At 39.7% G+C, this 22,356-nt stretch overlaps 1 protein-coding gene across 8 annotated transcripts in view; it reads right to left on the bottom strand.

Moving 5' to 3' along the window:
* Positions 1-22,356, bottom strand: part of DIP2A (disco interacting protein 2 homolog A) — a 75,978-nt gene that overhangs the window by 52,818 nt on the left and 804 nt on the right. For all 8 annotated transcript variants that reach the window (XM_021532561.3, XM_021532563.3, XM_021532562.3 and 5 more), the window contains exon 2: positions 1,789-1,860. In XM_021532561.3, coding sequence (XP_021388236.1) covers positions 1,789-1,860 — 72 coding nt within the window. The remainder of the gene's footprint in view (positions 1-1,788; positions 1,861-22,356) is intronic.

Raw genomic sequence — 22,356 nt, 5'->3', positions numbered from 1 at the left:
TATGAATCCTATCAGGAATGCTGCAATTAAATTGTTAACAATGAAAAATTTCTGCAGGCTCAAAGCCTTTGGGACTCCCACACACTATTCTGAGCCATGCTGAAGCTGTGTCAATTAAGGAAATTTCAAGTTAGAACTGGGTTAATGGAGCATATGTCAGAAAACTGAACTAGGCAGTTAGCTTCATGTTTTAAGCAAATTTTATCTTTTTACATCATTCTTTGTGCTCAGAAGCAAACAGTCTATTAATTTTTTTTTAGCATATTAAAGCTTGATTCCCGTCAGCTTAACGCTAATCTAGGCAGAAGTGGTAAAAAAAATCAGGTACTCTGGTACTTCTTAGGAAATGTGGTATCAAGCAAGTAGGACAAACCACAGGATTTGCTGACTCATTAAACTACTGCTTAAGGCGATTAGGGAAAATATAGCTGAACAAGGAGAAAAATCTTTAAGCAGCTGAAAATCTAAACCTACTTTAAGGAGTATGGCAGACAAAGTACTGGAGTTGTCTAAGCTATGCTTGAGAGCTGAGTACTTGAGTATTTGTGCAAACAGCCCTGTGAGAGCTGAGAAGAAAAAAATACAAAGTAAAACCCCCACTGTCAACAGAAAGGAGTGAAGGCAGAATAAATCAAAGATGATGTGAGATTAAACATGAGACAGAAATTCAAAGACATGACTTTCTAGGAGACAAAGCGCACTGATAGAATATTTCCAGTAATTGTGAATCCTCAGTCAAAAGCCATACTTCACCTGGTCTCAGAATCTTTAACTAAGCTGAGTTAGAGGACAGGGTATTTTGAACAGAAAACTGAGACAGTTCTTTCCAGAAAATGGTGTAAGGAGAAGCTGTGGCAGGTGCAGCTAGAGCTTGCTGCTGACTGTCCAAGTCCTAAAACTCCAAACTGCTTCTTTGCAAGGAGCAAGCAATTTTAAAGAGATGAGTTTGGTTCTGCTTGGCCTACAGAGATTACAAATTTGCTAAGGGAAAACCTACATCTATTCTTAAATAATTCCCCAAATCCAAATAAAAACCAAAACCATAAAAAAGAAACATCAGATTACATTCTGGCTGTTCAACACTGTCTCAGTTTACAGTGTCTCATTATTGCTTCCACTCACCTTAGTTTTCTTCTCATTTTCCCTTATCTTAAAATCTGTCAAACTATGGAAAATTGGAGGATAATAGAACACCAAATCTCAGTGGCAGCATAACAACCCTAAACCCCAAGTGTTTTCAGTATCCTAGCATAAAAATAAATTTTTAAAAGCTGGGCACTTAGATTTTGGCTGTGGATGATGAAGTCTGATAACAGCCAGCTTCAGAAGTAATAGTTTATATATTAAGAAGTCAGCACTTTGAAGAAACAGAGGGGATGAGGGAGTGTGTGGAAATGGGGTGAGGCACAGGGCAAATGCAAAAAACAGCACATTTTAAAGCATGAGAGTGAGGACCACTGAGTATTTTCATCTAAAGAAAGCAGCCAATTTGATTTTAGCAATAACTTTATTCATTCCTAAAGTTATTTTAAAGTCTCAGACACAGCTGTCAAACTGAAGTTTCCTGACAAAAAATGTTACCATTTAACATTTCATATAAAACTATAAAAAATATATATTTCAGGCTTTTTCCTTGCTCTGGACTTCTCTGTGATAGCCATTTCCCACTGCTGGTTAGATGTCATATCAAATACTATTATAATTCGTGCAGTCTATTTAGTGAAAACTTTTCCATTTTGTATTTTCACAGATTTGGCACAAAGGTCTAACTTCCATGCAGTTTCTCACCTTGAATTAGTGGTATGTACCGTGCTAACAGCTTTGCCCTCTTTTTTTCATATCCTTTCTGAGTGATGTCTCCTAAAGAAAAGAAGAAATAAATACATATTATTTAGAAATTCTACATTTAAATCTTTGCATCAAGCATATTCTGTCAGCAACATATCAGTGAACGAATTTAACAACGCAAACTATGCAGGGGAAAAAAACAACAAAAAAGGCATTAATATTATATATATAGATATATAGATTCAGCCTACGTCTGGCCAAGTAGAACCCCTTTTACTCACTCAGATTTTACACAGAAGAGTTCTTACTCTGTATTTTTAAATGATTCTTAAGTACTTTCCTTAAACCATAAGGGCTCTGTTTAATTTTTTGCTTAATATTCTTCATTTACTCAAATATCTGCCTTACCCCTATATCGGAGAAGACTATCAGACACAAAGTCATTTCATTCTGCCATTCCCAACCTCCATCCAGTGAACATGCATAATTTCAAGCTACTGACATTCCAAAACAAGCAATGGGAGTTCAAAGACATTGTTCAAAACAGGTAAGAAAAACAAATGCACATCCTGGAGTGTTCCAATCATAGCAGGTATTTCAAACTACAATCCGCCAGTTTTTCTTAATAAACCCATATAAATATTATATATAAAATTTGGACGCAAGACAGAAATTACCATTTTTCTTGAGCAGGAAAGAAATTTGCAGAAGAAATACACAAAAATATAATTTTTATGCATATATAGTATTATTATATCAAAATGAGAATTAGATCAAACTAAAACAAAGCACTACAAATGGCCAAGCAGATTTGGCTGCCTGGGAACATGTGGTCAAAACGATCAACTACACTTTTTACAAAAAAAAGGATATCAGAAGATAGCTTCTTTCAGAAGAAGAGATGCATAATTATAAATTATGGAAGAAATAAAAAACTCAATCAATAGACAAGAAGCACCAGTAAGAACAGTTTTTCTTAAATCAGAAGTTATTTGGAAGACTAAAGCTCAGCAAATTCTTTCAGGATCAAAGCTGTACCTTACACAAATGTGCTGCACTGTCAGCTCAGGGAAGACATCAATTTGCACAGCATCAAAAATGCCCCACATAATCCTTATCCCAAGCCTCTGTGCAGCTCAGCCTCTGCCAGGTACCACCCAACTGCACAGGTAACCCATGATCAAAAGGCAGGGTTGGAGAGAGAGTCCTATTCAAACCAGAATACCTCACACGCTGGCATCTCGCAGCACTTGGAAATTCTTTGATTTTGCTGGAATGCTGACTTGAAGGACTTTCCTTGAATGAGGTTAAGCAAAGGACAAAGTCAAAAGCATCTCTGTGGCTTTCTGCAACGCTGTGGCAGGTTGAGCTGTGCTGCCCAGCCAAGCTGGGCTTTGTTCCTTGCTCCAAAGCCTGGGGGTGGGGCTCTCCCTAACAACTGTTCCCCTTTTGCCCCAGAGCCTCGGGGGGATTCACCCATCATATGGGCTTTTTGTGATCCCTCATTTCTTCCCAAAAGAGCCACACTGGTACACCGGGGCCACAGCTGCTGTCATTTAGCCTAACTTCCTCCTGAGTTACTGGATTATACAAAAGCAATCTGAGGTTCCTCGGTCTCAGCGAGGCAGCTGGGAAGCCTGAATAAAGCCAGACACTGAGCTGAGCTGTTAGAGTTCTCTTCCAAAGAGACATTTACTTAAAATATCTGAAGTACCGTAAAGCATATATTGTAAAATACATCAGAGGTGCCAAGAAAATTAATCTAGATAGAGATGAAAGTGGTAGCATTTCTTAAAATTATCTATAAAAATATATTCTTCATTAGTGGACACAAGAATCTGTCACATAGTTACCCTGATTCTGCCCAGGCATGGTTCTATTCCACCATATTAGCACTGGACCTAGAAGAATCTTAATGCCAAATTCACTAAATGGAACTGAGAATTGATCTGTGAGAGCCTGGCACTTGCTAAAGATAGGGAAATGGCTCCTGGTGCCCAGTTTGCAGTGGTCAAGAGCAGAAATATTTCTAAATGAGCTGACTGTACATTAAACATGGATGAACCTAATCAGCTGGATCAGCTCTGCAAGATGAAACCTTTAAGATCTGCACTGTTTGGCCACTGGTGAGCACAGCCACAATTGCAGGTCCATCACCTTGACTGCAGAAACCTTTGCCAATTCCTTCAGGATAAAGTCAAGGACACCAGTATTGGCTTCTGCCTCAGAGACGGCTCCTGGGTGGTTTGGAAAGGCAGGCAAGTTGCCAGTCTAAAAGATAACATACATATTTAAAGCATATTCCCCATGTTTCTGGGATAGGCTGTCACTGTATTTGAAAATTTGGTGGAGGTAGAAGAATAAATTCAGCAGACATCATTGCTAATTCTATGTCTTAAACAACCTTTTTAAAAAAGACCCTGAAGATGAACCAAAGATCAAAATGCAAATTCTTTAAGATAAACTACAGAAACATTGGAAAAGATGGAAGGAGGTTAAGGAACAATGGCAGAAATCAAACAGTCTAAAGAAAACCAGAAATGGTTTGGGACATATTTTCTCCATATGCACACCTGTGAGCTTCAAGCTGGGCCACACACAGATGTGCTACCAAAAGATTCTGCTTGTGACAGTTCACAATCATTTTTATTTAACCCACAAGCTTTTATCACCACCTAAACTAGGAACCAGAACAACTCCTCCAAACTTACTACTAGTGCCCATTCCAAGACTTACCTTACATGTTCTCCCAGACACTACACTTGTGTAAATGAGGCAAAAGCCAAACTGATCAACAGGCAACAAAGGAACTACAAGATGAAAATCATTACTTGCAATCAAAGCAAGATTTGGATCTCCAAACTGTACAGCAGCCAACACTCGCTGCCATCCCTGAGATATAGGCTCTGGCAGTTAGTTCTGTGCCTACCATATCTGGTAGGTCTGGTAGGTTAATTTAGTTTGCATATGATGAGCTAAGTGAAGTGTGAAAACATCTTGATTGGAATCTTTCATATTACAGGAATCTCTTTAAAATGGAAATGACATCTGATCATTTCATATGGTGATGCATTTGACTAAGCCATTAGAAATTCTATTTCAAAGACCCTATTTGAAACATCCTGAGAGCATCACGATGCCTTTAAGCAGTATTAGAAGTTTAGCACGACTTCACTGAAAATGTGTGGTACTGGTAAGTCTTAATTTGCAGCAGGATTTGCATCCCTTTGTGGGAATTCAAGTTATCAAAGTACAAAACTTGTCTGATGTAAAAGTGGCAGCACAGTCATATACAACTATATAAATGCAGAATTTCATTAAACCTTTGCACATACAACAGAATCACTGGAACATCAAGTTCCAGACACTAGGCAAATAATGACTAGCTAATTATATGTATTTTAATGATAGAAATTGAAGGAATTTGACCAGTATGTGCATAGCAAAAGATCGGGTCTTCCACTCTGTTCACAACTGCACAATGGAACTATATTTTACAATACCATTAATTGCCTAATAAATTATAGAAGGCATTATCAAAACTAATAAACTTAGTTTGACCAAGCCATTAGGAATTTTGCAACTGAAAAAGCAATCCAAAGTAACATTTAGAATTAGAAAATTTGAAATTAGAAAGAATAAGAAAATTATATTCTGACAGATTTATATATCACCTTTCCACCTTGAAATTTCAAAGCAGTTGCAGGACAAAGGCATTACTTATATTTTACAACTTTAAAAAGCCAAGGGTGGGTGAATCCTGCAGTTCAGAGAGGACATGCAAAGTCAGTGCATTCCAGGTTATTCTATTCCATACAACCCATACTTGTGAACTGTGTGTGTACACAGGGAGAAGAGAGAGCTTCTCCTTTTAAACTCTGGAATTACCTGGCTTAAACACTTATTTGCTTCATCTGCCAGGAGTCAGCATCTGACAGTGCAAAACAAGGTCAAATAACTAGATCACAAAAGCAGCCCTAGCAGCAGTTTCTAGGCTCAGTTAAGCCAAATTAATGAATTGTTCTTCCACTGCTGCAGTAAATCCTTAAGCTTGGTCCACAGGGAGACAGGAAAAGCTCCAACTCTGCCACTTCCCTTCTATGCTGCTGGAGCTCCCTGCAGAACACAGACACAGACGGACAGATGCCAGCTACATGTACACCTGTGGGTGACATCTACCACACCAGGTACCACTTCCAGTCCTCACTGGGATGGAGATCAGTAACACTGCCATCCCTTCAGAAGGCTGAGGAAAGCTACACACACGGGGAGGAAAGAATGGGAATCCTCTGGCCCAGAGGGAATGTGCTGTCTGCTTCCACAAAAGCCAACAAAAGTTGGGAAAAAACAGACTAGGAGTGGTCAGGCAGATCAATGGACAAGATCTTTAATCTTCAAACCAAAAACTTGGTGTTTCCTTACGAATAGCTCTGACACAGTTGTTTTAGTAAGATTCCAAAGTGAAAAGCTTTAGAAAGAATGCTGTATACATGCAATGTGCTCCCCATCATGGAAATTCAAAACAACCAAAATCTCAGTGCACTACAGAAATGAAAACACTCTGAGTTTCTTTTTGTCACTTCCTAGCTGTATCAAAGATAAAATACCCAAAAAACAACCTGACATGTAGTAACCAACTATTATAATGAAGGAGGCCAGAAATAATTATCCGAACCAAGTCATTCTATGGTATGCCCAAAAAATTCCATGAAAGCTGTCTCTAGATTTCCCTGAAGATGCAAATCGAGAAACAACCAGGTATGGAGTAATCAAAGAAAAGGTTTTCTAAAGCACAACAACTTCTCCTTCACATCCTTCACAGACTCATTATATAAGGCATAGTGATTAACACAACAAAGGTACTTCAGGCTATTAAACTGGTATGAAACTTTACGGTGTGTTTTCAGATGTCAGCAACACTGATTTTTTTATTTCCTCCCTCCATTAATATGCAAGAAGTTACCCCATATTTAAACTTTGGTAGCAACCACAAAGATCACGGCAAAGGTGCCATTTAGGCATGATGCACCACTCTAAATACTGAAGCACACTAATTCAAAAATCCATGACCATGGAAATACCCACCACATTTATGAGACCATGAAAATCACCTAAAAATTCACCAAGTATGTTAAAAAATACCATGAGAATATCTGTAAACTGCAGTGTCTACTCCATACACAGATTATTTTAATTTGTAAACTATGAAACTTTTTCAATGGATTTCTAGGTCTTGGTTTCAGATTTGATTAGTTTACTCACATTACATTACCATACCCTCACATGCACTGTAAAATCATGCTTTTAGAGAAAAGTTCTACACTCTATCTTTAAATAACAGGCTGGAGGGGGTGGGGGGTTGGCTACTGGGCAAAATTTTATGATGAATGCAGATACTTTGACTTCTCAAAATAAAACATTAGCATATTTAAAAAAAACCAAACTTCATCAGTATTCATGTTAAAGGTACATAAACAGCATAATACAATATAATTTTACTAAGAAATCAGACCTCACTAATATATTGGGTGCACATAACTCATCTGACATGATTACAAAGAATCAGATGAATGATTCAGAGATCCTGGCTGAACTACAGAATAATAAACTGGAAAAAAAAAAAAAAAAAGAAAAGGAAACCAGCTGAATTATTCACAGAAGGAAGGCAGCAAAGCAAGCCAGCTGGTGCACACAGACATCCTCTCAAGGCAGGGAAAAAACTCCATCAATCCCTATTAGGACCAGAACAGTTCAGTGCTTGCACATTTGGGAAACCCCAGCATGGGTCCCTGTGGTGGCTAAACTTATTTACAATTTATTTCCAGTTGCAACGCTACTCATTAAGTGCATTTTCTGATGAAAGGGAGTTCTCCCTGAACAGCATGAACCAAACATTGGCAACAAAATGTTGAGCAGGGAGGTTGGACCAGATAACCCACTGTGGTCCCTTCAACCTGGCCCATTCCATGATTTTGTGGTTTCTGCCAACTGCCCCTTTTTCCTTGTTTATCTATTAAAAAGAGCAAAAGGAAAGCCAGGTTTGGTGTCTGCAGTCTCAGATGCTCAAGCCCCCAGCCAGCACCTGCTTGAGGTTGAATGTAACATGCTGATCCCAGGCTGCTGCCAAGGCAGGGGCTCAGGAGTTGAATTTTCTATGAACTAAGGTTTGTTAAAACCTTATTTGTGAAATGCATCTTTATCACAACAAAATATTGAACACAGGGATGATTTTAAAATTGGTTGCTTAAGAACAAAGCACATTAGGGAGAAAAGGTAAACCAAGAGCAGTACATACCAAACACATTTTCAGAATCTCCCATGCAGTGATACCCATAATCAAAGGCCTGAAAAATACTCATTTGCAGTAACACATCCTTACCAACCTCAATTATGATCTGGAAGAGACAGTTTGGCAGTACCTTAAGTCAATTATTCTTCCTTGCCACTTCTGCCTAAATATGCAAATGCTGTTTCCCAAAATATGCTTATGGATATGGATTCTGTCCTGCACCTTTTGGTCCTCTGTCCATTTATTTGATGGCACTGCCTCTAAATGTCCTTACCAAGCTACTTGGTTATTTACCTTTACTAATCTTACTGTAAGATAGAAAGTATTTGATTGTCAATTGCATGAGAAATACAAAGTGCCTTTAACTGGACCAAACCTGAGAAATCTACTAAAAATGCTGCCTTTTGGGAGGTGGTCACATTTATAGAATCAGAGAATGCTTTGGATAGAAGGGTCCTTAAGGCTCATCTAGTTTCAATACCCTTCTCTGGTCAGGCAGACATTCCATTAAACCAGGTAATTAATTATAATTTATAGTTATGATATAATGAGTTTTATAATACCCACAATATTATCAAAGTATTATAATTTACAATTATGATTATATAATTAATTTATAATTCCCTTGTTAAGGTAATTTCATTAAACTGCTTTTCAATTCATTCATATTGACTTCTTACCTTTTCTACCTTCTTACTATCACAATAACTCCAATATTTTTTTCCAGGATTCCCCCATGGGAGTTATTCACAGAAGATTTTGGTCCATCCAAAAAGCTGTATTCTCAAGTCTTCCCTATTCACACAGACCAACCTCCTCCCTTCCTAGGATATGCTCATCTATTTCCTGCCAATTATGCCTCTGGTTTTCTGCTGGCCAATTTCTTACTTTTTTCAGTCTGGGAAACAGACAGGAGACAGAAAAATACCACTAAATTATTCAGAAAATCTCTACTAGAACAACCATGAATGTCAGACAGGCAACTCACGTTATGTTTTCCTTTTCTTTCTCTTACATTTGATCTCACCAAGTCCACACCATAGAAATTCATTAAGGGCTCACCTCAAATCTAATGTGCAGCTTTGGTGCTGTCATTAATTTCATTAATGACCACTGTTGAAAGGTCACTTAAATGTGCTAAAAACTCTGTCCATCATGAGGGTGGCTGAGGAGGAGGACAGCAGCAGAACTGCCGAGCACACATTTTGTGCCAGGCCCCTCAAAAACCCACAACAGAACAAAGCTTAAATTAAACAAAAAGTTTCAACAAAACCTGGTTTCAAGGAAGCAACAACACACCCAAGTTCTTCCACTTGACACCAACCAGTTCTGCTTTCCTCAAGCTCTTACATTATAAGCAGCTTTTACCACCACAGCTCCTTAACACTGAGTACTATTAAGTAACTACAAATCATCTAATCACTTGGAATCTCCTTATTAAAATAAAAAGATTTCAAGCAATTCATTTAAAACAATATTCATCTATGAACTTCGGAAAGTTCACATATTTAATGTGAAACCCAGTACAAAAAACCCACCAATGCAGGGCTCCCCAGTACTAACACATCACAGTGAGTGTCCAGAATGCAAGCTCAGACAAGCTATTACAGTTACAAAGACAAATACTGGAGCACAAAAATATCAGATTTAAGTTTATCCATTCAGTCCAACAAACACCCTTGTGGGCAAGTACTGGGAAAATCTACATGACTACATTTATTTTTCAACAAGACCCATGACTCATCCAGGGCACTGAAGAGACATTGTTCAATAATCTGAATATTGAATAGGTATCTGTTTTGTTTAATTCTTTTGCCAAGAGACAAAAGGCTTCAGAATGCAGGAGCTGATGAACAGGAAGGTCATGGATGAAGGCACAGGTTGGCAGTTCTTGGGAAGGAGAAGACACCACCTGTTTCAACTTTTTCAGCCTAAACCAGAAAATCCATACTTGTTTATACTCAAAACAATCTTATTCAGATATGTCACAGTATGAAAAGTCACTTAATCCTAAATTCAGATCTGAGTGTGGATTCATTTCAAACCTCCTCCAAGATCACCAGCAGCACCTCTTGTTGGTATTGAAACCTGGTAAAGCATCAACAACCTGTTGGATGCTTGAGACTGATGCAGGACAGCAAGCAGGACCACCCAAGGACTTCAAACCAAGCCAAAAAAAAAAATCCCCAGAAAAACCCAAACCCGAGAAGAGATGTTACTGTTCACATGGAAGCCAGTACCTTCAAAGACCTACTTGCACTTTGGATAAAATTGCATTAAAAAAGTTTCAAGATACATGCAGAATGAAGCAAGCGACTGTTAAGTTGGTTTTTACTCCACCTCCTGCATTTAAACTGAGGCAATTGGAACCTAAAACTCTCCATGCAAGAAACTCATTAGCAATGAAACTGAGTTCAAAGCAATAGGTTTTGACACTTGTCTCCAAAAGCCCTAGAACCACTGACATTGTCCTTCCAAATGCTCTGCTACAGAAGCACTTTCTCAGACAATTGAAAGGTGTTGTTAACAAGCAGCACATTAAACTGCAGTGGTTTATTATTTATTATTAAAAAATGAATTAAACATTAAAATGGCCAGAGCCACTCCAGCAAACCTTTGAGTTTCAAGGGATTATGCTAAAGGACTGCTTGTTTTTTCCATCTCTTATGGCAGTTGACTCCCTTACGACTGCTTCAATTACCAAGACTTAGACAATGTCTGGGATAAGTGGAATATACCAGCATTTTAAAAACTGACACCCCACATCATGTTTAAATTGTTTGAATAATTGGTTTAAACATTCCTAAGACAAAGCTATTCTTGTTCAGGCATCCACATTACTTTTAGATAAAGAACTCCCTACATTGCTAACACAGAACATGTAGATACCCATAGAGTTAAGGATTTCAAATAGCTATAATCAGTCCCTTCATTTTAACTGATGATCAAAAGACACTTTATTGGCCTTGCTGCATTTCATAAACAGCTGTGAATTTTGAAACAATTAAATTCCTGGTAATCTAATATGTAGAAGCTGCTGATGTGACCTGTAGAAATGCTGTTTCACTTCATCTGCCCATTCATCTACACTAGGTTTCTCAAGTTCCCCAGTCTTCTCTCTCCCTAGTCTTGATTAAGACCAGGAAAAAAAAAACTTCTCTATCATGACTTATATTAATTAATGAGCACTTTGGTTTTTGTTCCTGGAAAAAATAAGACTCTCCAGCTGTCTGGTAAGAGAGCTCTAAACCCATCAATTTATATATATATACATACATATACACACACACACACACACACACATATATATATATATATATATATACATACATACACCTGAATGTATTTGAAGGAAATTTTCCTTTCAGAAATGCAACTCCTTTCCCAAGAAAACTGTCTTGGCATGCCATTATTACCAGCTCTATTTTTCAGCCAAAATTCTGCAATTTTAGACTTTCCAATACCTCCAAACTGCAGAGCTTTTCTGATTTTATATATGTCTTCTCAGTATGTACTGTGGTCTTGTGAAAAGCACTGAATCCCAGCAATCCTATATTCTCTACAGCTGCATGGCTAAATCCTCCAGTGCTTAGGAAATTAGGCATTTCCCCCAGAAGTTTAGCTTCTCTTAGGACCAATGTTATTCTAGTTTTCCTTAATTATCTTGCTGGCTTTTCCAGCGTACGTGACTTAACCCATAAACCATGAGTTTACAATACTCTAAACCTGACACAAGTGGATAATAATTTCAAATTCTTATATATTTTTAGTAGATGCTCAAGTGCTCTTTCAACAGCTTGCCTGATTTATTCATACATTTAGAAAGTAATTTTAATTCCCAAATTCTTAAAGATACTTTAAACATTTAAAATTTGAAAGCTTTTACACTTGCTACAGTTTGCTGCCCCAAGAGTCCAGAAAGTTCCCTGCTGGGGTTTAGGATTTTTCCTTTAATTTCTTTCTTTTATGGAATTTTCTCCTATACGTTGTCAGGAGACAATAAGGAACAGGTACTTAGGAGAGACAAAAGAAGCTGCCAAGCTAAGGGGAGGAGGGCACTTGGAAGCACTCCTCTTATCTGAGGTTTCTCTTGGAGGAGTTGAGATACCTGGAGGATTAGCCTGGGAAAAAGGGGGCTGGGGTAGCTCCTAGCTCTCTCCTGTGCTCTCAGCATTTGGAGGGTAGAGAGGCTGTGGTTGCTGTGGGGAGAATTCATCAGCACCGTGGGGTTCTGTCTCCTGCTGCCTGTCTTCTACCAGGAGTGGAGCTGAAACACCTAAAAAAAACCTTAAGACGAGTCTCAAAGGTGTAACACCAATTCCTATAAAGATAGCAACTGGATTTCCTTTAGACCTAAGTTTTCCTCAGTCTCAAAATGCAACCCATTTGCAAATGCCATAAAACACCAATTGCTAATTCCACTAAATACATATTACTTCACTGTTACTAATAATGTCTACAAACTGATAAAGCTGCAGAAGTCACTACACTATCACCAGGTTTATCATCTGAAGGGAGTGTGTCACAATGCTTTTTTGGGGGTTTGGGTGGGGGGAATGGAGTTGGACAGGTTGCCCTCCTCTGGTCACAATGTAAAGGTACTGTGCTTACAGAAGTATCTCTATTTAAATTATTCTGAACCATGTTTTGCTGATGATACTTTTGCTAATTACAAACAGCAACATCAACTTCAAGTGAACTGTCATACCATCATTCTAGCACAAAATCAGTCAAGGTTCTTCACACAGCACCAGGTAACAATTTCACTGCAATCACTCTCCCAAATATGACACCCACTGATGAGGGCCACAAAGTTCTCAAGTTTTGCAGCTAACAGCTTCCCTTATGAAAGGGCATTGAGAACCTATTTCATGTGATGAACACAATTTTGATAGCATCAGTACTGCATGAGTCATCAATCTATCCCACAGTCCCCTTCAATCACCCCAGGGAATTATCTCATACCAATTCAGAATCTCTCTTTATTTTCCAGTGTCAAAACATTGCTTGTTTGAACACAGCAAGGCTACCTCTTGCCATGAGTCAGTTTTTTGGGCTTCCCAAACTGCACCAGCTGCACCAACATGTGACTGAAGCCCTGCAGAGAACAGCTCCAAGCTGAGCATAAAGTGTCTATCAGTTCACTACTTACAAATATTCGCTAAAGAAAGGAAAATCCTCCAAAAAACCTTGTGGGTTATTATTAGTGCTGAATATTTTGGACAGAAGTGCATAAAACTGAGAAAAGGTTCATTCCACAGTGAGGAAAAATCTACCTGTTTGTAGCACAACAGTGGCTAAAAGGCCCTAACCCGAAAAGAGAATAACCCAAATAAATGGTACAAGCAACCCTGAGGCAAGAGCTTGCCCATGGAAGATGCAGTGAGGTGCTGTAGGGCACAGAAAACGTGCAATGATCACAAGAACAAATTGTCAGTTACTAGCTATTCACAACTTTTATATGTTTAAAATTATTTTTAATTTTTTTTCCCTCTGGCTGCAGTCCAGGGAACACTGGTCCTGCCAGAAAGAAGGAGCAGCAACATAGGAGTTGTGCAAGTACATACTGAGTTTGTAGAATCTAATTTATATGGCTTCCATTTTAAATAAAAATACAAGACTATTTATTTTACGAAGGAAAAAAAAAATCTTTGCTGCGCTGCCATCTCTGAAAACAGTGAATATTCTTTGCAAGCTGAAGCAACTCTCACCAGATACAAATACTACACAAATATCTGAAATGAGAAACTTTGGTAATTTTGTTAGACAACACATAATTGCCAATAAACATTCTGTGGTCACAATGCCTTTTCCTAACCCTACCAAACTGTGTGCTTCCACCTGCCTGACCTGCTTTCTTTGCAACCACACATTCTGGCATTTTCCTAACATTTCTCACTCCTTATAAAGTAAGGCAGAAATTCATAATGTGGGACTTTGACAGAATTCCATCTTAATACACAGGCAGCTGGCACACACGGAGCTGAAGCCCCTCCAGTTACATCCAACCCACCTCCCAGTACAGGTTTTCATTTCTCCATAAGCAAATAACTTCTCAAACGCTATTTGGTAAAATGCTGAGCTGACTGTATTTTCCCTGTATCTGATGAAGCCCAGATCTGTGGGACACAAACATATTGACTGTGATTTATGGGAGCTTTTATAATTCAAGTTTTAGGACAAAATGCTGCTACAATCAGCAAGTCCTACGTTTCATTTGAGGCTGGATCCACAACAGATTGAAGGAACAGCCATACAGATACAGGCAGACACTGAAAAAGTTTATTTTGGGTATGGATTCATGTTGCAGCTAAACTGAAGTACTGGCACCCTCTTTCACTCTTCTGCCCTCAACTCAATCCAGCTCTGAGGCCATATGGCTATAAGTAGGAAAAACGAAAAATAAAGAAAATCAAAAATTTGAGCCACAGTGAATTATAACAAAAAGCCAGAAAAATATTATTTGCATCTATCTTCATAATATCACAACACCAGCTATTAGTATCTTTTCAGTGTCCATAAATAGCAAATCTTACAAGAAGCAGATTTTTGTCAGACATCACTAGCATCCAGCAGAACACTGAGCAAAAACTCCCTGCTAGTTGAGGGATGAAGCCCAACTGGATTCACCAGGTGTTGGAATTCTCCTCAAGTTCTTAAAGGGATGGATACAGAGATAATCAAATAGAAATGTCTTGACCTTTAAAAGGTAACAACAGATATAGAAGATTACAAGCTGCTTCTTTCTTCACTGAATAGTAAATCAAAGACATCTACTACAAGGTACAAGCTTCCACACAGGAAAACAACAACAAAAATCCACAGAAGCTTAAAATCTTTGTGTCCTCTGGAGCACTGCGAGGGAAACATCACCTTGAGAAAGAAGAAAGGTCATAATAAAGCAGTGAGAAAGTGATAGAAGGATATAATGATGATTTGGAGGCTTTAATTATTCAGTCACACATTTCAACTTGGTCCTCTGAATTCTGCATTGCAGAACTGCTTTGTTAGTCCTCTGCACAGGAAAAATCACACACTCTATTTTACTGCACATCATGGTGGGGTAACATGGGACTCCATGAACCCTGAGGTCTTTTCCAGCCTACCTCATTCTATGATCTTTGAATTTGGGTCTGCAATCACCACATCAAGAAAATGCGGGCAAAGTTTATGTTTCCTCGAGAGCTACAAACCTTGTGCCAAGACACTGTCAAATACTTTGCTACTTATTCCAAGGTAAATAAAAGGGTTCTTAATAACCAAATGACTGTCATATAATCAAGAGAGACTGGTATGTTTTCCCTCCTATTTGCATACAGGTATATTAAAGTCTGTCTTTCAGTAACAGAATTGGGTGTTACATCTGTGACTCAGCTGTATGAAATATCATCAAGCAGGCACCTTCTTTAGTCCAAGAGATGCCATAGCCCATCCTCAATGAAACCACTTTTCAGAAAATGTCTATTCCTTTCAAAAAACCAAACTAACACAAAGAAAAAAAAAAAATCTCCCCAACAGTATTTTAACTAGCAAGTGGAAAAGTCACTTCATGATCTCAAGATTGGCAAAGCTTAATTTAGGTTTAGGGGAAGGACAGGGAGGTAGAACATAGGACAGTGTTCAATGCTAATTTTATAAAGTCTATTTACTTCATAAATGTGCATTTAAGGGAATGCACTTTTTTAAAGGGAAGCTTATTTTTGCACAAGAATACCTGGAAGTGTTTAACCTTTAATCTTCTTAATGTACAAGTTGCCATCATACTTTTGTTCCTCACCAGGTTTTAACATTCCTTACCAAAGCAACATACAAAAGAATAACAAGACTTCTACTCAAACACAAGGAAGAGATTAATTTAAACACTGGTTAACTACAGCAGAAATCCAGAAGACAACCAGTAAAAGCCCCAAGCACCTAACTGGTTGAGTTTGAAATTCTGCTTTGATGGGAAAGGAGGTTGATGACCTAGCATTCCCAGTTTTGCTGGTTCAGTCTTCTGTTTCCTCACAATGATAAAGGTAACAGAATCATACATTTAGTCCTTTTTTCTGCAAGCCTTAAGTGCATCACCATCATTCTTAAGTGGGAAGCCAGAGCCAACAAAATAGGACTGGATGTCCTCACTGCTCACAAAATTGTTTAATTAGAAACAGCTTAAGGTAAGAAGTGTAAGGATGCTCTCAGCTAAGACTAGATACCTTGTTTGTCCTCCTGTGTTCCAGAAGGCAGGAAAGAAAACAGAGGAGGGAGGGACACCAGATCAACAATGATGGAAAATGAGTAGGATGGTGGAATGGGAATGAGAGCAAAAGGGAAGGCACATTACAGATGAAAACCATTGCCAATCATACTGTTCCACTACTACAACTGTGCTTTCTAACATGGCTGCTAACATTTTAGGTCAACTCAACAAGAACCTCTTAACCAGCTTTTTATTACCTTCCAAAATAGAGGGAAAAAAAAAATCTCCTCTGATCATCCAGCACATCAGACATGATAAGATAACGAAAAGATAAAGAAAATGGGTCAATTAGTTTTACCCTCCCAAGATAGAAAGGTTCAGGACTATTGGGCCCAATGTGAAACCTGAGGACATCAAAGGAAAAGGGTGAAAAAGGAATAACTGTTCCTGGGTAACATGGTTCTTGTGTGCTGAATATAGAAGCCTTGCTAAGCAGCACCATGTGGTCTAGCCTAGCCTGGCTTGGTTGGCACATGGCTTTGGCTCGAGGAAGGGGGAAGAAGGCCAACTGGCAGCATAGAGGAATAGAGGAAGACCAATCTGGGCTGCTGAAAAATGGCAAGACATTGCCACTCGGGTAGAGAAGTTTACCTGTGGAAGTCTGTCATGCAGATGCCCATGTCCCCAAGAGTCAGGCTAATGGCAAACACCAAAACAACGAGCAGGTAGATCAGGCTGCAAAAATAGAGGTGTCACAGACAGATGTGGACTGGCAACACAAGCAGGTGTTCCTAGCTCAGTGGGCCCATGATGCCCCAGGCCATCAGGGCAGAGATGCCACCTATAAGTGGACATGAGACTGGGGATCTAACCATGAACAGTATCTCCCAGGTTATCCAAAGCTGTGAGATGTGTGCTGAGATCAAGCTGGCCAAGCAGGTAAAACCCCTATGGTATGCTAGGCAGTGGTCCAAACACAGTACAGGGAGGCCGGGCAGATTAATTATATCACACTGCCTCAAACCCACCAAAGCAAGCACTACATGGTCATAATGGTAAATACCACCATGGGATGGCTGGAGACCTACCCTGTGCCTCATGCCACTGCCCAGAACACCATCCTGGGCCTTGAAAAGCAAGTCCTTTGGAGGCATGGTATCCCCACAAGAATTGAGTTTGACAACAGGACTACCTTCAAGAACACCCTTATGATCATGGCATGGTGTGGGTGTACCATATTCCTTATCACGCACCAGCTGTTGGGAAAGTTGAGCAGTGCAATGGGCTGCTTAAAACCACCTTGAAGGCACTGGGCAAAAATTGGGAGTTGCATTTAGCACCTGGTTAACACCAGAGGCTCCACTAACTGAGCTGGACCTGCCCAATCTGAACCCCTGTGAACAACGGAGGTAAGCTTCTGGTGGTACACATGAGAGGTATCCTGGGAAAAACTGCTTGAATTAATTCTGCCTCAAGTAAAGACAAACACACCTGTGGAGTTGTCTTTGCTCAGGGACCAGGTTGCACCTGGGTGCAAAAGGCTGGAGAGATACAATATCCCTGAAGGGGACTTTGTTTTAGGGTGAACTGCCTGTCACACTGTGCCTGTATCTAAACCTAGGTGTATACATGTATATAACTGGGATAATACATGTATGTATATACTTTAAAAGTTTAAGTTCGATGTAACATATTGGCATGGGAAAAATTTCAGGGTGGATAATGTTAGAGGTTAGGATTATTTTTTTTCCCCCTCTCAGGGAATTTTCTGCCTAAGGGTCTGAATCTGCTGCCTAAGAGATGATAACGACCCGACTTTAAAAGAGACAAAAGACTTAGCCAAGGAGAAGGGGGAAAGGTGCAGCTGGCTGCACTCTTGTAGCTGAGGGGCTTTCCCTTGGGAAGAGTGTGAGATTTTGGCTGGGGCATGGGGGGCTGGGCTCAGCTCCTCACTCACTCTGGGGATGGGGACAGCCTGAAGGACTTCAGCCAGGTGCCCAGACCTGTGCCGGGTGTTAAGGTGGGAGAACAAGCTTTGAAGACTAACTCAGGCCCCATGGGCATTTGGCAAGCCCCAGGTACTACCACACAATTAACAGTTTCTGTTGGAGAGCCCAGAAATTAAGAAAGATGCTGCAGGTCAAGTTTCATAGACTGCCATCTGTCTCCCCAGGTACAACAGTTCTTCCCACTGATAGCCTCAGATCATATTTATTTCCAAGACTTCCATAACAGAAAACTACCTTTTTAAGATCAGAAAAAACTTAACTCCTAAATACTATGATTTATCACAAGAAAAAACAGGTGCAAGTGTTTGTGGGTGTCTCTTCCTCACCTGATTTCACACAAAGAAATTTAATACCATATCAATACTGTTGGTGTAAGAAGAAGACCTAAACTTTTCAGGTCTGACCACTACCTTTAGGTTTTGTAAGAAAAGTATTCTAACAAAACAAAACAAAAAAAAAAGTACTCTTTTATCAATTTATTTTTTAAAAAGCCCAAACGAACTACAAAAAGCATTTGCTATAGTATTTGCAGTAGCCAAAGATACCAAACATTAAATACCTTTACTTTTTTCAGGAAATACTTCATAGCTGGTATCTTCTTCCACTCAGGAATTACCCACAGTACCTCAAAATGTGCCAAAAAAACCCAACCCTTGCAGATAAATCCCCAAAACAATAAAGCCCCAGCGAAAGCTTCCTTGACATATAAACATCTTCTTCCTTTCTTAGAAGGGAATTTTAAAAATGGGATAAAAATCACATGAGAGTCAGCTTTCACTCTAGGCAGGTGTAAACACTTGAAGGGGAACCAGAGCAATCAGCTCACTGACCACTCCATATAAACTGCATCCTTTGCCACTAAAGCTCAGCCAGGCTCAGAAGAAATCTGTGAGCAATGTGGCAGGAAGCAGAAAATGCTCCTCTCCAAATCAACTGAGAAATAACTGAGGTTATAATTAAGATGGTAAGCTACATGAAATACTTTTCTATCTCTGAACTAATCCTACAGCCTTTTTGATAGAAGCCACTGAGAAGTGTTCCCCGTCTGTTAATCGATGGGGTAAGAGAATAGATTTGAACTAGCAAAAAAAAAAAAATCTCTTCAGCCTCTTTACTGCAGGTAATCTCTGCAGTTTCAGCATAGTTCATAGAATCATTAAGGTAGGAAAAGACCTCAAGATCACAGAGTCCAAAGTAAGACCAACCTACAAATTCCTAGCAAACAGAAGAAAACACAAATCTAGATACTTAATGTTTCAAGCTGCAGAAATTCAGACCAAGAAAATGTTGTACCATTCACGTTCCAGTCAAACACCTCCTCAATGCTGGTACAACTGTATTTTTCTTCATGCAGTTTTCAATCAGATTTTTAGTAAACAAAAAATCAGTGTTGTGCGTCCAAATGGCCCACACTAACTGGATCCAGACAAAAACAAGATGAAAAAATTTGCAAGAAAAGAAACAAATGTAGTCATATATTCTTGTAAGTCCCTGAACTGCTGGCTGAAGACATTGCCTCCACCATCAGTCCTAGATGACAAAGCCAACACAAGCTGACACCACGTCCTTGCTTGTTGCTACATGAAAACATCACAAAATTTTATCTTTGACTACTTCTATGTATCTTGTCCTTAGGAAGGACAAGTGAAACATCTTCCTGCACAGATAACCCAGAAGAAGCAAAAAACAGCCCAATTCCAATGTGGTGTACAAGTACATTTAGGTACATATATATATATATGTGTGTGTGTGTGTGTGTGATGCAATATCATAGAACAAGTACTGGCTTTAAAATGCACATTGATGCCTTTCCTACCCCACTGCAATAAGAATTTTTTAAAGAACTGTTTATAACCTTAGCTCTCTTTCAGAGCAGGGAAGAAAAAACCACACCAAATCTCCACAACAAACCACCAAACAAGCCCCCAAAACCCAGTGTTTTGTAGTTACTAATAAACAACCTGAAGTACTGGAGCTTCACAGCATCCCCATCATACTCTGCCACAGATCCTGCCAGTCTGATTAGGAAGCTCTGCATCTTTCCATTACATCAGAAAGCTGCAGCCTCTTTGAGCCTTAAGATAAGCAAGCCTAGTCCACAGAGCCATCAGCTGAAACTCAGCTTAGGTGCCAGGCATGGTCTTAAAACTTATGTCCTCAAAAGGTTGTGGGCAGATCTCTTAGTTTTCTTTACAGGATTCACAATTTTTTTTCAACACGAAATAAATTAGTGTTGCTAGAACAAAGCAACACAGTAGCATCATAGTAGGGTCACTTTTTATCTCTAACTATTATTCTTCTAGAATATGAAGAATACAAACAATGCCAAGCAAGGGATTAGGATCTTGTAAAGGTGAAGGATTCCTAACAGTGCATATGACTGTAATTGTAGCATGAACTGGCATTCCATCCCCATCCAAAAGTCTTCTCAGCTGAATGCTCTACTTAGGATTTTGAGCTGACTTTAGAAAGTACCAATGTACTCAAGTCTCTATTTTTCTCTACAACTCAACACAAACACTTCCCTACTTTTGCTGTGATCATCTGAAGCAAAACCAAAGGAGGAGATTAATCATCCTCCTGACTTGTTTTTTAAAGGTGAGAATAATGTAATCAAACAGAACAGACATTATTCCTGCCTCATCACAACACACACAATATTTCAATTAACAAAGTACACAGACAAACTAGAAAGGAACTTGCTCTCAAATTTCTCCTTTTCTCTTTCTCCCTGCACAGCTCCTCTCAGATGATGGGAATGTCTGCCCAAGTAGTGACCTTCTCTAACTTGAGGCATATTCAGCATAAGAAACCTTAGATTGTTACTTCTTCCTCTCCAAGTAAGCAGGTTCTGGGCATTAATGATAGAACTCCATTAAAAGATGCCCATACAAACATCAAGCAGTGGCAGGATACGAGCATGTAACATTACCAGATGTTGAAGAGCTACTTGCAAACGTTTTCCAGTTTAGGAAAGACAGAAGAGGAGTCATATCTAAGCCATGAACTAAGTCTTCAGAGTGTTTGAGAAATTCAAGCTCACATTATCACTGTACCAAATCACTCCATTAATCCAACAGCTACACAGAAACACACATTCCACATCAGACACACAGCACTAGAACAGTGTGCAATCACTTCAGGCCTCTCACAGGTTTAACACACTTCAGATTCCCACGATAAAAAAATATTATATAAGTTATACAAACACACAGTCAGGAACTACACAGCAGAGGAGCCAGCCCCAGGATATCCTGCACGTGTCAGCAGGCACACAGGAAGAACCACTGTACCCAGCACGGCCACGGAGCACACGGTCCCAGCTCACACGCAGGAATTCATGCAACAGGGCATGCCAGGCACTGCTTCTGACTGTGCCAGCAGGCATGCAGCAACAGGTTACACTTGGACAACAGTCACCCATCCTACACTTTTCCCCTGCCTCTGCACCGAAGCTTCCACACTGGAGATGACGACAGCAGACCTGTGAATAACTTCTGAAACCATGACCTGAATCAGGCAGCACATGTTTAGGTGAATTAGCCCAAATTTTGCCCAGCTGAACCTGCTGATTTGAAAACTGCAACACCTGAGGAGCACACTAAATGCTCCTAATCCCAAAACCACAGATGGCATTAAGAGGTTTTTAGCTCTTCTATTCAAGGGTGCAGCTTGACAGTGTAACTGAGGAAAATGCAAGGAGCAACTGCTCCCGGAACATGCTGCCTCGGTCACCCCCACCCCAGCATGTCCTCCTGTGCCAAGTGCTTATACCTGCCTGTCTGCAGAGAATCAGTATGCAAAAAATCGTTCCCCAGCTCTTTAACAGAGATACCACAGCTAGCACCCACAGGGCTGCTATCACCAAACACTGACCTGGAGGTGGAAGGGATGTCTCCTTTTGGGGGCTGAAAATCCATAAAATGGTCACAGTGACCCTGTGCCTAGCACTGCACATTGTCACCTCTGAGCCCATTAATTCACAGGGCTGGAACCCCTCTGTTCTGGAGACGAGGCAAGGAGAGCTGGGGGTGTTCAGCCTGAGAAGACTCTGGGGGACCTTAGGGCCCCTTCCAGTGTCTGAAGGG

This window comes from Lonchura striata, chromosome 8 (assembly GCF_046129695.1).
Source record: "Lonchura striata isolate bLonStr1 chromosome 8, bLonStr1.mat, whole genome shotgun sequence".
Taxonomy (NCBI): Eukaryota; Metazoa; Chordata; class Aves; order Passeriformes; family Estrildidae; genus Lonchura; species Lonchura striata.
Note: the sequence above shows the minus strand (reverse complement) of the source record. Positions and strands in the feature narration are given on the sequence as shown.